We start from the raw sequence: 15892 nt of genomic DNA on the forward strand, positions 1-15892 counted from the left end.
ATTTATAATACCTCGTATTTAAATCCTGCCATCCCTGGAACCAATCTGATGAATTTTAGTTGCATTTTCTCTGTGTCAGCTACACCCCATCTTACATTAATAGACACAAAAATTACACTGTACTCCAGGTGAGGTCACTCCGAGGAGCTATACCATTGCATTATTTTATACTGTTAATTCTAAATTCTCTTGTAATTTCGGCAGACATATTTTGTCTTTTTATAGGTTGGCACAGTGAGGCAGCTAGTGGAGCTACTGTCTCCCAACACTAGAGACCCATGTTCGATCCTCACCTTGGGTATTGTCTGAGTGGAGTTTGCACGTTCTCGCTGTGACCATGAAGGTTCCTCCAGGTACTCCAGTTTCCTCCGACACCCAAAAACGTGTGGGTTTGTAGGTTAATTGGGTTCTGTAAATTATGCCGAGCATGTAGGGAGTGGATGTGAAAGTGGGATAACATGGAACTAGTGGGGATGAGTGATCGATGGTGGCATGGACTTGTGGGCCGAAGGGCCTGTTTCCATGCCATTCTAAGTAAACTAAATATCCTCTGACATCCCTCTTCATCCTGACTATGGCTTGCATTTCCACGTAGTTGTGTGTCACTGGTCAACTTGTACATTTTATTTCATCCCCTCAACCAGATTACCGATACAGATTATGAATAGTTGGGACCCTGGCACCACTTCCTGTAGCACTCCATGAGTCGCAGACTCATATCTACAACTTGAGACCTTGTATATTTTTACAATTATAATGATGCTTGTATAATATCCCTTATTTTATGTTCACAATCTCTTGTGCAGAACCTTGTTGAGTCTTCTAAAAATCAAATTCATTGCACTTTATTATCTACATCTTAAAGAACTCCAAAAGATAGAGTGGCACAGTAGCGCAGTGGTAGAGTTGCTGCCTTACAGCGTCAGAGACCCGGGTTAGATCCTCACTACGGATGCTTGTCTGTACGGAGTTTGTTTATTCTCCCCATGACATGCGTGGGTTTTCTCCGGGATCTCCGGTTTCCTCCCACGCTGCAAAGATGTGCAGGTTTGTAGGTTAATTGGCTTGGTATAATTGTAAATTGTCCCTAGTGTGTCAGATTCAGATTCAGATTCAACTTTAATTGTCATTGTCAGTGTACAGTACAGAGACAACGAAATGCAGTTAGCATCTCCCTGGAAGAGTGACATAGAATATGATTTCAATAAATAAATCTATTTACATGCATACAGTCATAGTGTGTAGGATAGCGTTCATGTGCAGGTCTGGTTGGACTCGGTGGGCCAAAGGGTCTGTTTCTGCTCTGTATCTTCAACTAAACTAAACTAAATTTATCAAACATGATCTCCCTTTCATAAATTCATGTTGACTCTGTTCAATCACATTATCCTAGAATCACTGGTTTAATCTGTTAATTCTTTTCAGAGACATACAGCATTAAAACAGGTCTTTTGGCCCAACTCTTCTATGCCAACCTACATTCCTATCTATGCTAGTCCCATTTGCCTGTATTTAATCCATTTCCCACTAAATCTTTCCTATCCATGTACCTGTCCAAATGTCCTTTAAATGTTGTTACTGTACCTATAAAACTACACTATGAATTCAGTGAGACACAGCTAAAGACACAAAGAGTTATATAGCCACACAGCATGGAAACAAGCCCTTCAGCTCAACTTGCTCGTGTCGACCAAGCAGCCCCATCTAAACCAGTTCCACCTGCCTGTGTCTGGCCCCTACCCCTCTAAGCCTTTCTTATCCATATACCTGTCCAAATGTCTTTTAAATGTTGCTATGGTACCTGCCTCAACTACGTCCTCTGGTAACTCTTTCCAAATACCTACCACTGTGTGAAAAAGTTGCCCTTTACAGCGTGGAAACAGGCCCTTCGGCCCAACTAGCCCACACCGGCCAATATGTCCCACCTACACTCGTCTCACCTGACTCCATTTGGCTCATATCCTTCCAAACCTGTCCTTTCCACGTACTTGTCTAAATGCTTCTTAAATGTTGGGATAGTCCCAGCCTCAACTACCTCTTCTGGCAGTTTGTTCCATACACCCACCACACAATCTATTCCTCTGATGATTTTATACACCTCTATTTATCACCCCTCATTCTGCGCTCCAAGGAGTCCCAACCTCTCCCTATAGCTGAGACCCTCTGGTCCTGGTAACATAGAAACAGAGTGATACAGTGTGGAAAAAGGCCCTTCGGCCCAACTTACAAACACACCGGCCAACCAATTCCCAGCTACACTAATTCCATCTGCCCGTGTTTGGTCCAAATCCCTCCAAACCTGTCCTATCCATGTACCTGTCTGACTGTTTCTTAAATGTTGAGATAGTTCCAGCCTCAACTACCTCTTTTGGCAGTTTGTTCCATACACCCACCACCCTTTGTGTGAAAAGATTACCCCTGAGATTCCTTTTAAATCTTTTCCCCTTCACCTAAACCTATGTCCTCTGGTCCTTGTTCATCTACTCTGGGCAAGAAACTGTGTACCTACCCGATCTATTCCTCCCATGATTTTATACACCTCAATAAGATCATATCCGTAAATCTTCTCTGTGCCCTTTCCAGCTTGACAACATCTTTCCTATAATATGGTACCCAGAACTGAATACAATACTCTAAATGCGGCCTCGCCAATGTCTTATACAATTATAACTTGACATCACAACTTCTATAATCAATACCCCACTGATGAGGGCCAATGTGCCAATGGCCTTTTTGATCATCCTATCTACCTGTGACTCCGCCTTTAAGGAATCAAACACCTGTACTGTTAGATCCCACTGATCTACACCACTCCCCAGAGCCCGACCTTTCACTCTGTAGGTCCTGCCCATGTTAGACATCCAAAATGCAACACATTTCTCTGTATAAAATTCCATTGGCTTGGTATAAGTGTAAATTGTCCCTAGTGTGTGTAGGAAAGTGTTAATGTGCGGGTATCACTGGTCGGTGCGGACTTGGTGGGCCGAAGGGCCTGTTTCTGTGCTGTATCTCCAACATTTTTTTTTAACATTCCTCAAATGTTGAGGGCCTTGAGGATCAAGATCCTGCTGCAATTTTTGACAACTATCTTAATTATCTGCAAAACCACCCACTTTTGTATCATCTGCAAACTAGCTAATTGTACCATGTACGTTCTCATCCAAATCATTGATGTAGATTACAAACAGTAACGGGCCTCGCACCGAATCCTGAGGCACACCACTAGTCACAGCCCTCCAGTCTGAGAAGCAACCTTCCACCATCACCCTTCCATGGAGCCAATTTTCAATCCATTCAGCAAACTCTCCTTGGATCCCATACGATCTAACCTTCCAGAGCAGCCTACCATGTGGAACCTTGTCGAATGCTTTGCTGAAGTCTACAGCTCTGCCCTAGTCAACCCTTTTGGTCGCATCTGCAAAAAACTCAAATCAGATTCGTGAGACATGACCTCCCACGTACAAAACCATGCTGACTATCCCTAATCAGGCCTTGTCCATCTATGCCTGTATATCCTACCCCTCAGAATACTGTCTCGTAACTTTCAAACTGCAGATGTTAAGCTCACTGGCCTACATTTCCCAGCATTTCCCCTGCAGCTCTTCCTGAATAGAGGCACAGCATTTGCCACTCTCCAGTCTTCTGGCACCCCTCCTGTATTTAACGACCACTGGTAAATTTGGTTTTAGATTTGATTAAATGAAAACCATTTTGATGTTGGACTTGCCAAATATGAATATTTTAACGGTCTTCGGGGAACATGCATGGTTGCATGAGTCTGCACAAAAGACAACATTTGGTTCTTTGCGGACTAACAGCTGGGACCCGTCGCGCGGACGCAGCCGGGCGAGGACGGGGACGGAGACGGAGTGACGCAGGGACGTAGCCGTGTGAACCGGGAGGGCGGGGACGGAGTGACGCAGGGACGCAGCCTCGTGTGCCGGGCGGGGACGGAGTGACGCTGCCGGGCGAGGGCGAGGGCGTGAACGCAGGGACGCAGCCGCGTGAGCCGGCGGGCAGGGACGGGGTGACGCATGGACGCAGCCGGGCGAGGGCGGGAACGCAGGGACGCAGCCGCGTGAGCCGGCGGGCAGGCACGGAGTGACGCATGGACGCAGCCGGGCGAGGGCGGGGCCTCGACGTGGATGACGCGAGCGGCCGGAGGAAGGTTCTGGATTGGGCAGGCCGGCTGTGTGACGCGCCGGGCGCCGGGCGCTGTGGGTGGGGGAGGGGCGCGCAGGTTCAGTGTGAGCAGCGAGTGACGGGGCAGCAGCAGCAGAGCAGCCGGAACACGGGGCCGAACCACGTCCGCCGCACGGTCACTAAACCCAGCGCGCACGTCGAGGAGGAAGGCTGATCGGCCATGGCATCGGGAGTAGAGTGAGTGTGCACCGGGGTCGGGTGGATGTGCCGGGGAGGCGATGTTTGTTCCCCACCCCCCTCCTCCTGTCGTTCAAGGCCGGTAGGCCTCAGGCTCGTACACTGCAGTGTTGAGGGAGAGGCCGGGCCGTCCAATTTCACTGTGTCATTCGGGCCTAGGTGCCAGCGCCGCCCACTCTGCGCTCCGCTGGGCCCGGCCGCCCGCCCGTTTCCCCGTGCCCGGAGCGCCGGCTCTGAGGGAGGCAGGGGGGAGGCGGTCACGTCGGGCCGCATCCACCGGGATGACGAGGGTTTTTTTTTAGTCAGGGCCTAGTTCCCGGGGCCTCGAGGTGTTTCCTCGGTCGCTGCTCGACATCTCGCAGGGATCGTGATCAGTGGACTCTAAATGATTTTTTTTTTTAAACCACATTTTCCAAATCCCATGCCGGTGTTTGCCCGGTCATATATCTAATATTTCGCTGCTCTTGACGCCTGACATTTAAAAATGTCACATGCACTGGTGGACGGAAATAATTAGAACGGAAAGATTGGAAAATAACAATTGATTTCAGTTTCGGTTTTATTGGGAATCTACTCCCGTAGTTCCTCTTAAATAGCCACGACACCGTGATTTTATACGTACGAAATTATGTAAAGGAAATAGGTGTGACAAATTGTATATTTACACATGTATGTAAATTATTTTTGGTCGTATCAGTATCATTTAAAAAGGAAGGCTGTAGATGTTTCATATTATGAGCTAAATGTTCTGTTGTCCATTCAGCAATTGTATGTTTCTCAATACATAGAAGGAAATTGAGGACACCAGACAGATAATTGTGGCACCCCATATTTATCGAGGAAATCTCCACCAACTTTTCTAATGTTGCATGTTTAAGCTCGTGTTGAGATTGTCTACTATGTGGGTATGCATATCTTACACCCAGTTGGCTTCCCAAATAGTGGCGATGATCATATTATGGTAATCTTAGTTCTTTTGCAAAGTTTATTTATTCACGGTCATTTCAGTGAATAATTCCACCCAAATGTACTATACCTAGATTTAAAAACTCTATGTGCCATGCTAATCATATAATAGTTTGCAAAGCTTTCCAAAATAGAATTTCCCATAGTCTCCTTAAACAAAGAAATTAAAGGTATCGCACTACTTTTTCTGGACGACTTGTCCGTCACATTATTTCCTTCTATATGCTGAAACAACACCTTAGCATAAATTAATCAAATTGATTATTTTCTTCAAACTTTCCTGAGTAACATTGAGTTGAATTCTAAAATTATCATTTGAATTAGATAAACCTCTTTCAAAATCACTGAATTGGCCAATAACTATTGCAATTAAAACCAGAAATGCTGAGTAAGTCATTCTGGGTGTTTCCAGCATTTTCAGTATTTATTTCAGGTTTCTAGTGTAGGCAATTTTTGGTTTTAATTACTTGAGGTTTGGCTGCAACAAATGGAAATAGCTTTCATGTTTCTCCCTTTGTTCAATTTTATGCTATTCATTTATTTTAAATAAGTAATAATGAAAGGTTGTCAAATCATTTTCATGCAGTCATTATTCCATCAGTTGTTATGAATCGAGGGTGAATGACTGCAAGATTAAAACAGCATCCTAGTTTTGAGTGTCAAATATTTGTAGCATTTTTAATTTTGCAGAACTGGAACAATTTTTTACCATTATCCTCAAGTTGTCTCTTTTGATAGAGTATGGCTCACGAAGGTGCTGTGCCTCTAATCTAAAGCCTGCATTACCCTGGAATAGTATTTGGTTCAATTTATGGTATCATATACATTTCTCCAATATAGAATTGCTTAATTATTTTATTCAAGATCATGTTTGGCACCTTGCAACCAACTCAAAAAGACAAATATCCACTCTTCATAATTCTGTTTCTGATTCCCTACCATGAGTAAAAAATAAATTGATGGAGGATTGCGCTGGGATGGGCAATATGAATGCAAGGTGATGGAAAGTAGTGAGAAAGGTATATGCACAGTGGAGGGAGAGAAGGGATGAGGGTTTATTACTTGAAAGCACAATATGAAGTACTTTTCTTCCAGTTTGTGTGTGACCTCACTCGGGCAATGCAGACCAAAGAGAGGAAGGAGAGTGAAAATGTATAAACCATCAGTCCTTGGTGGGCAGAGCGCTAGTATTCAGCGAATCGGTCACCTTGTCTGATATAAAGGTAGTCTCTCCCATTCTTGTCATTAGTGACTTCTGTCAAAACAATGCCTGTATTTTGAAAGTTCCTGTCATTGTTATCAGCAGCAGGAAAAATTGAAAAAGTGCAGCGGCTCCCAAGGGCCGGGCTATTCCTCTATCGATCCCCTCGGCACGGGAAATGAACTAGTCTGGGGGTGGCCCTTAGTTACAGGGATAAAGGACAGGGGTTTAGGTGCGAATGTTCTCTTGCAGACCCGACTGGACAAGACAACAGCGAATAAAATAACACCCGAAACACCTGGCTCCTCGCCTTCATTTCGGGCTTATCGCCGGACCACAAAAAACCCCGACGCTCCATTGGTGTCATGATGGAGTCAAAAGACGGAGCCGTCCGTCCGCCTCACAGGCCGACCGGGCCCTGTCTCTCGACGCGGTCTCCGTCAAATTATCTACGTTCTGGACTGCCTGGCCTCGCGTCTGGTTTCAGCAGGCGGAGGCCCAATTTCAGCTGCGGGGCATTACGGTGGATGACACCCGCTATTTCTTCCTGGTGGGAGCCCTCGACCAGGACACGGCCGGAGAAATCACTGAGTTTCTCGCAGACCCCACGGCCTTAAACATAGAAAATAGGTGCAGGAGTAGGCCATTCGGCCCCTCGAGCCTGCACCGCCATTCAATATGATCATGGCTGATCATCCAACTCGGTATCCTGTTCCCAACTAAGGAGCTCCTGCTCCAGATTTACGGGCTGCCAGGTTCCTTCATATGGAGGGCCTAGGCGACCGGCGGCCATCAAGCCTCCTTAACGAGATGGTCGCGCTCCTGGATGGGCACACGCAGTGCCTAATTTTTGAATACACTTACCTGCATCTGCTGCCTGCTGATATCCGCCTGCAGCTCACCAACGCCTCATTTGCTGACACCAGGGCCCTCAGCAGGCACGCTGACCAGCTGTGGATGGCGCGCCGGGATGACGTCAGCGCGCTGGCCGTCACTCCGGCAGCGCCCAATTTCCTCTGGTTGGACGGTGGAACTGTGGAGGGAGTGACAGCTGCGCCCCGGAGACCCGTACGATCGCCCCCCCCCCGCAGCCGTGGCTGGTACCGCACCTGCAGTCCCGCATCAACTGGCTCCAAGCGCCACTGGCGCTGGGGTGCTGCAGCACGACAATGCCACCAGCCATGCACGTTCCCAGGAATTGCCGGGACCGGCTGCCAATAGTCCCCGCGGCGGCCGGCCAGATTCACCGCCTCTACGCCTGGGATCGGCACTCCGGGGGTCGCTTCCTTGTGGATACCGGGGCGGAGCTGAGCGTCTTGCCCCCTTCGCTGGAGGACATTCGTTCCGCTAAGCGGGGGCCCGTCCTCACCGCGGCTAATGGCAGCCCCTTCCATACGTATGGGGTTTGCACGGTCCAGATCGTTTTTGGTTCCTGTCATTTCTCGTGGAGGTTTACCATCGCCAATGTCTCCCAGCCGTTGCTCGGTGTGGACTTCCTCCGGGATCACTCCCTCCTCGTGGACGTCAGACGGCAGCGCTTGATCCACACCGCCACGATGGAGCCAATTGCGCTGCGCCTGGATGAGCCGATTGCACGTTTCCTGTCCTTGGATTCCTATTTTGCTCGGTTCATGTGGCACGGTCTGTGCAAGCAGGTTGGCCACTGGGCCCGCACCTGCATTCCGTGCCAGATGGCAAAAATCCAGCGCCACGTTCGGGCGCCCCTCCAGGAGTTCGGTCTACCGCGCCGGCGGTTCGACCACCTCCACGTGGACATTGTGGGGCCTCCCGCCGTCCCGGGGCATCACCCGCCTCCTCACGGTGGTGAGCCGCTTCACGCGGTGGCTGGAGGACATATCACTGGCCGATACCTCGACAGCTACATGCGCTCGGGCGAGGTCCGTGCTCTGGATCGCTCGCTTTGGGGTGCCGGTGGACATTTCCTCGGACCAGGGGCCACAGTTCACCTCCGAGCTGTGGTCGGCCATGGCTCACCTGTTGGGTGTGCGGTTGCACCACACCATGGCCTATCACCCGCAGGCAAATGGCCTGGTGGAGAGGTTCCACCAGCAGCTCAAGGCAGCGCTGAAGGCGCGACTCTCTGGCCCGGACTACATGCTCGTGCCGACGTCCCACAATGGGACATTCCGCCCGCACGTGCCATCCGCCCTCCGGCACTGCCCCAATGTTTTCCTGCACCATGACGCCCACCGGACGCCGCTCCAGAGGCCGAATGATGGCCCATTCCGAGTGCTGGAGAACGGACAAACAACCTTTGTGTTGGACATGGGGGGCCGGCCAGAGGCCATGTCGATTGACTGGTTAAAGCCGGCACATTTGGACATTGACCAGCCGGTGCTGGTTGCTCAGCCTCGGCCGCGAGGTCGCTCCTCCTTCGCGGCTCTCCTGCGCCTCTGTCGGCCGACTTCCATATCCGGTCTGGTTGTATGCCCGCAGGCGCGTTTCGTGCCTCCTGTTCTGCGGGGGGGGTGGGGGGGGGGATCCTGTGGCGCCTCCCAAGGGCCGGGCTATTCCTCTATCGAACCCATTGGCACGGGAATGAACTAGTCCGGGGGCAGCCCTTAGCTACAGGTATAAAGGGCAGGGGTTTAGGCGCAATTGTTCTCTTGCAGACCTGACTGGACAAGAGAACAACAGCGAATAAAATACCTCCCGAAACACCTGGCTCCTCGCCTTCATTTCGGGCTTATCGTCGCGCCACAAAAGCATATTTTCTAATGAGTGAGTAATTGCAGAAGGATCCGATTTCCTCGCGTATGTATCACAAAACTCAGAGTGCTGTTACAAGATGGAGAATAAGGTTTTTTCTAACGGGGGATTGAATACAGAAGTAGGGAGATTATGTTTCAGCAACGTAGGGCATCACAAGAGATTAACTAGAATGATACCTGGATTTGGAAGAATGTTTTATGAAATAAGATGCGACGGCTAAGAGGTCTTAATGTGGTGGATTTGATTCCTCTTGTTGGAAATTCTCGACTAGATTTAAAAACAAGTGGTTGTCTATCTGAGAGAAATTGCGTTTCTGAACGTTTTGATTCTTTGGAACCAAATGTGGTGGAAGAGGTGTCTTCCATCCGGTAGGCGGCGCGACTCTCGTCTGCAGCGGCCTCTGCAGTCCGTCTGCGTTTTTATTATTTTATGTCTATGTTTTTATGTAGTTTTTGTTATTTTTTGTTGGGGTATGTGTGTGGGGGGGTTGGGGGTAACTTTTAAATCTCTCCCTGCACGGGAGACCCGACCTTTTCTTTGTCGGGTCTCCGTTGTCGTTGGAGCTGCAACGAGGAGCGGCCTCCAACAGGTAGACCGGGGGCTCTGGTGCCGACTACTCACCTCACCGTCGCGGAGCTGGCTGAGTCCAGAGCGGGTGGAGCTGTGGTGGACGCTGCTGCGACCCGACCCCCGGAGATTCGGTGGCTGCAACTGCGGGTTTGGCGGACAGTGACACCGGGAGCCCGCGGGTCCCTGGAGGGAGACCGCTTTTCGGGGCTTCCGCAGCGGCGACTTCTCCCGCCCGAGTTGCGGGGTTGAAGAGCTCCTGGAGCGGGGCCTTACAGCACCGCCCCGCGCGGCTTGGAATGGCGGCGGGTCTCTGCGAGCGCACGCCGGGGGCTCTAACACCAAGACCCGGTGCGCGACCTTGCATCACGCGGCGTGGCTTTAATGGCCACGGGACAATCGCCATCGCCCGCTGGGGGCTTTGACTTTGACTCTGACATCGGGGGGGGGAGAGTGCAGTGGAGAGAGAAGTTTTTTTGGCCTTCCATCACAGCAATGTGATGGATGTTTATGTAAATTATGTTGTGTCTTGGGTCTATTTGTTTGTAATGTATGGCTGCAGAAACGGCATTTCGTTTGGACCTCGAGGGGTCCAAATGACAATAAATTGAATTGTATTGTATTGTATTGTAATAAACTTTTGAAGATAAGGAAGTGAAAATTGTCACGGGATAAACAGTAATGCATAATGAGGGTATAATTTGTTCATCCACGATGTTGATCATTTAAAAGAGCAGTCTTCAGGGTCCTACTGCTGATTTCATTGTATGTCTTCCAGTGATCCCTTTTTGATTATGTTTAGGTTTATTGTCACGTGCATTGAGGAACAGTGGAAAGCTTTGTTTTGCATGCTATCCAAATAAATTAGATACTATACATAGATACAATCAAGCCAAACTCAAGTACAACACATAAAGCAAAAGGAAAAGCGTATGTACCAAATTCAACCCCTATAATGCACGAAAACTCTTTCTGTTACCAACACCCAGTTTTAATCACTTCATTTCACTATTAATTACTTTCCCGTCTGTGATCAGTTGTAAGGCATTTATAGAATTTGCTTTCTTGATCTCTTTCCTCTTTAAGACCCACCTCTGACCAGCCAACCTTTCGGTAATCTGTTCTAATATCTAATTATGTAATGTGGAGTCAAATTATATTAAAGTTGTTAAAGTGAAGAACCAGAGTGGAAAAACAAGTTGCTGGGGAATTCAGATTTGAACAGCCGGGAGAGTGGGCGGAGAGGAACCGGGTGGGGGAGGTGGAGCAAAAGGAGGAATGAATAATCAATATTTCAGTTTGAGACACTCCCTCTGGACTAATCCTGATGCAAGGTCTTCACCTGAAATTTAAACAATTCCATTACTCCACCCTGACTCAGTTCTTTTTTGCTTCAGATTCCAGTCTTGAGTTCAAATTAGATTTTACTTGGAGTATTGGAGAAAGGATTAGGGACTCTATTTTTCAGGAGAATCCAGGGGCATGGAGAACTTTATTTTTTGGATTATCTTTGGTTTTAGTTTAGTTTAGAGATACAGCGTGGAGACAGGCACTTCGGCCCACCGAGTCCACACCGACCAGCGATCCCTGCACATGAACACTATCCTATACAGACTAGGGACAATTTACCCAACATCAAGCCAATTAACCTACATACGTGTACTTCTTTGGGGTGTGGGAGGAAATCAAACATCTCGGTGAAAACCCACGAGGTCACGGGGAGAAGGTACCAACTCTGTACAGACAACACCCATAGTTGGGATCGAACCCGGATCTCTGGCGCTGTAAGGTAGCAAGTACCACTGCGCCACCAGGTTCGGGTTTTTTTTGTGTCGGGGGGGGGGGGGGGGAATATGGACAAAATGTGTAGGAAAGAACTGCAGATGCTGGTTTAATCGAAGATAGGCACAAAATGCTGGAGTAACTCGGTGGGACAGGCAGCATCTCTGGAGAGATGGAATGGGTGACGTTTCTGGTGGAGACCCTTCTTGGGGACAAATTTGATTGCTGAACTGGGATGGGCCAAATACTGCCTGCATTATAAGTATAAATTGATGAAAGATATAGGAACCATTGTAATTATAGTGGATGAAGATTAAGTTGATATATATAATTTGACACAGCTATACATTTAAATTCTAAATATGGCCTGGAGATATGCTGAATCTTGTACATTTCAATGCGATTAGCTTGGACACATCAGTGGTAAAGGCAGTTCAGTTCATTAATGTATTTGTGAACTTCTGAAGCAATTCTCACAAATACCATTTGATTGTATAGGTAATGCAGTTGATTCTGTTATCGCTGTTTTGCTCAGGTAAAATGTGCAATTATTTGGGATGTGCAACAAAAACTGTCATCACTGAGCTGAAATGTTAAAGCATAATGGGGGGTGGAGGTGGGCAGGGGGAAGAGGTCAGGAACTGATTTGGCCACAAAAGAGTAACAAATTTCATTAAAACACCAGTTATACATTTTTGTCCTGGATCCCCCACTGCTTAAATATCTGTCGTCTGTTGGGGTGGTCTGGCTTCTGCACTTTTTGATGATGGTTGTGAAATGAGAATGTTGCCTCGCTAGTATGGGTCTTTGATGACATTGTTTTGAGCCAGTACATCGTATGGATCCCTTTGGTAGAGAGGTCAGTTCCTGTGGTAGTGTCTACCACTCTCTGTAATCTCCTTCCTTGGTGTGTAAGTTGCTGAACCAAGTCAATACGTCCTCCATCTGTCACCTATCCACAGATTTTCATTCTCCCTCCTTTACTATGACTTGTTATTATATGTTATTCATCCTACCCGTTCTTACATAGGAGTTTAAGAACCTTAGCTTTATCAGACAGACAGGTTATTTTGATTTTGTGACATCTTTATTAACGTTGCATATGGAAATTATTTACACAGGTTTATTTTAAAGTGGAGATTGATAGGGGTTTGTTATTAGAAACAAAAATCATTCTTCATGCTTGGTTCAATCAACATTTTTCTGAGCAATTTTTCATCCATAGCTTGAAAGGAAATGAGACAAAATAGAAATTGAAACATGGGAAGAGAGAAAATGTTGTAAATAGCAGGATATGCCATGCTTGTGAAGAGAAATGGACAGTATTTCACATTTATCTGGTGAGAAATTAAACTTAACTGGAAATGTAAAATTACTTGCATTGTTGAATTTGGGCTGGAATGTACTTAGCTAAAAATCGAGGTACTGTTCCTCATACTTTTATTGCATTTCTTTTTGATAGTGGCATGGTGAATTAAAATGACAGCAGCTGAAACTCAGGGTTGCTCCTCCCAACCTAATGGGGGTAATCAGCAAAGGGGTTTGTTTCATACCCCTTATTAAAGACATTGGTGCAAAGGCTTCATGTGAAACTGCCATCATTTACCTTTCCTAACTCAAATGCTTTTGAGGACTTCCTTACACAAATGTGTGAATGCACAAGTCTTAAACTGCCACACAGCATTGTGGTTCTGACTACTTAAAATTTGGATACTTCCTGGAGCCTGAGCAACTATTGGAATTAGTGGAATTTCTGATTAGAAAGCTCATTGTGGGCCGAGCATCGAAAATGTGTCTAGAATTTAACTTTCGTGACCCATGTCTAGTAAGCTCTTAAAATTTGGCACAGATTTAGATAAAATATAATTGAGAAGGAATTCATAACTCGTCAGTGCCAAAAGTTGCATGCTAATTAATTAAGCTAATTAGAAAATTAGATCAAAAAGTAAGCGCCATCTAGTGTTCAATGCTCATATTACTCTATTGTCGATGTAAGGCTTGTGATGTGAGGCAAAAACTCCGTGCTGTGGTCTAATTAAACCATATTATTATACCATATATATATGTATGTATATATGTGTGTGGGTGTGTGTGTATATATTTGTATACACGCACACTTGTGAATATGACTTTAGTTATATATAATCTATCTAATATATAAAACTGTGTGCCTGTCGCCTGCCGTCCGTCCGGCTGCCTTTCTTCCTTTTGATTCGTTTCCATCGTGTGATGTCACAATGCCCAATGCTCGCAGATGTCCAATCACAATGCCCAATGCTCGCAGATGTCCAATCGGAATGGATCCATTTACATGGACGGCTGCCGGCTGCATTTCTTCCTTTGATTCACTGCAACTCTGAAACCAGACGCAGAATCGCCGACATCTTTTCCATTTCGGTAGAGATTTCACTTTTCTTTCTAAATATCCGCTCTTCATTACATTTCGTCGTGTTTAAGTACACGTTTTTAATCAAATCCTTCTTCCCCCCCCCAATATTTCAAAAATAAACTGGCTTCTCACCCATAGAAGCAGCAACAGCCCCAGCCCCTGGTGAACGTTCCATCGTGTGATGTCACAATGCCCAATGCTCACAGATGTCCAATCGGAATGGATCCATTTACATATGCCTTTGCAGGAGCCCCAGCCCCTGGTGAACGTTCCATTGTGTGATGTCACAATGCCCAATGTTCACATATGTCCAATCGGAACTTAAGAGGGAGTTAGATGTGGCCCTTGTGGCTAAAGGGATCAGGGGGTATGGAGAGAAGGCAGGTACAGGATACTGAGTTGGATGATCAGCCATGATCATATTGAATGGTGGTGCAGGCTCAAAGGGCCGAATGGCCTACTCCTGCACTTAATTTCTACGTTTCCTTCTCTTCACCTCTCTCCCTCTCCCACCCATCCCTCTCTCCCCCACCCCCCTTCCCTCTCTCCCCCACCCCCTTCCCTCTCTTCCCCTTCCCCTTATCCCTCTGTCCGTCTTCCATCACTCCCCCTACCCCTCTCCTCCTCCCTCCCCACTCTTCCACTTCTCTCCCCCCACCCCCTCCACTCTCCCTCCCCACTCTTTCCCCTCTCTCCCCCCACCCCTCTCCCTCTTCCCCTCCCTCCCCATCCCCCCCTCCCCCACATCTCTCTCCCCATCCCCCCCTCTCACCCCCTACCCCGCTCTCCTTTCTCTCCCAAATCTGTCCCGTTTCCTCCTCCTCCCTCCCCTCTTCTCACCCCCCCTCCCCCCACCTGTGTGTTTGGGGGGTGGTTAATGTGAGTGTGATGCCGCAGCCCCCCCCCCCCCCCCCCCCCCCCCCAATATTTCAAAAAATACTGGCTTCTCGCCCATAGAATCAGCCCCAGCCCCAGCCCCTGATGAACGTTCCATCGTGTGATGTCACAATGCCCAATGCTCAAAGACATTGTTGCCATAGAGGGAGTACAGAGAAGGTTCACCAGACTGATTCCTGGGATGTCAGGACTTTCATATGAATAAAGACTGGATAGACTCAGCTTGTACTCGCTAGGTTTTAGAAGATTGAGGGGGTATCTTATAGACTTACAAAATTCTTAAGGGGTTGGACAGGCTAGATGCAGGAAGATTGTTCCAGATGTTGGGGAAGTCCAGAACAAGGGGTCACAGTTTAAGGATAAGGGGTAAATCTTTTAGGACCGAGATGAGAAAAACATTTTTCACACAGAGAGTGGTGAATCTCTGGAATTCATTGGCACAGAAGGTAGTTGAGGCCAGTTCATTGGCTATATTTAAGAGGGAGTTAGATCTGGCCCTTGTGGCTAAAGGGATCAGGAGGTATGGAGAGAAGGCAGGTACAGGATACTGAGTTGGATGATCAGCCATGATCATATTGAATGGTGGTGCAGGCTCGTAGGACCGAATGGCCTACTCCTGCACTTAATTTCTATGTTTCCCTCTCTTCACCCCTCTCCCTCTCCCACCCATCCCTCTCTCCCCCACCCCACTTCCCTCTCTACCCCACCCCCTTCTCTCTCTCCCCCCCCACCCCCTTCCCCCTCTCCCCCCCCGCCCCCTTCCCCCATACTGCTCTGTCCCTCTTCCACCACTCCCCCTACCCCTCCCTCCCCACTCTTCCACTTCTCTCCCCTTACCCCACCCCTCTTCCTCCCCCACCCCTCTCTCTTCCCTTCCCTTCCCCTCTCTCTCCCACCCCTTCCCCTACCCCTCTGTTCCTCTTCCACCACTCCCCCGTCCCTCTTCCACCACTCCCCGTCCCTCTTCCACCACTCCC

The 15892-nt window shown here is 47.9% G+C and overlaps 1 protein-coding gene across 1 annotated transcript in view; it reads left to right on the forward strand.

Moving 5' to 3' along the window:
• The first annotated feature begins 4140 nt into the window (after positions 1-4140).
• Positions 4141-15892, forward strand: part of LOC116979558 (valosin containing protein) — a 56748-nt gene continuing 44996 nt past the window's right edge. The window contains exon 1 of the mRNA XM_033031123.1: positions 4141-4380. Coding sequence (XP_032887014.1) covers positions 4364-4380 — 17 coding nt within the window. The 5' untranslated portion in view covers positions 4141-4363. The remainder of the gene's footprint in view (positions 4381-15892) is intronic.

The sequence above is a fragment of the Amblyraja radiata genome, chromosome 1, assembly GCF_010909765.2.
Source record: "Amblyraja radiata isolate CabotCenter1 chromosome 1, sAmbRad1.1.pri, whole genome shotgun sequence".
Lineage (NCBI taxonomy): Eukaryota > Metazoa > Chordata > Chondrichthyes > Rajiformes > Rajidae > Amblyraja > Amblyraja radiata.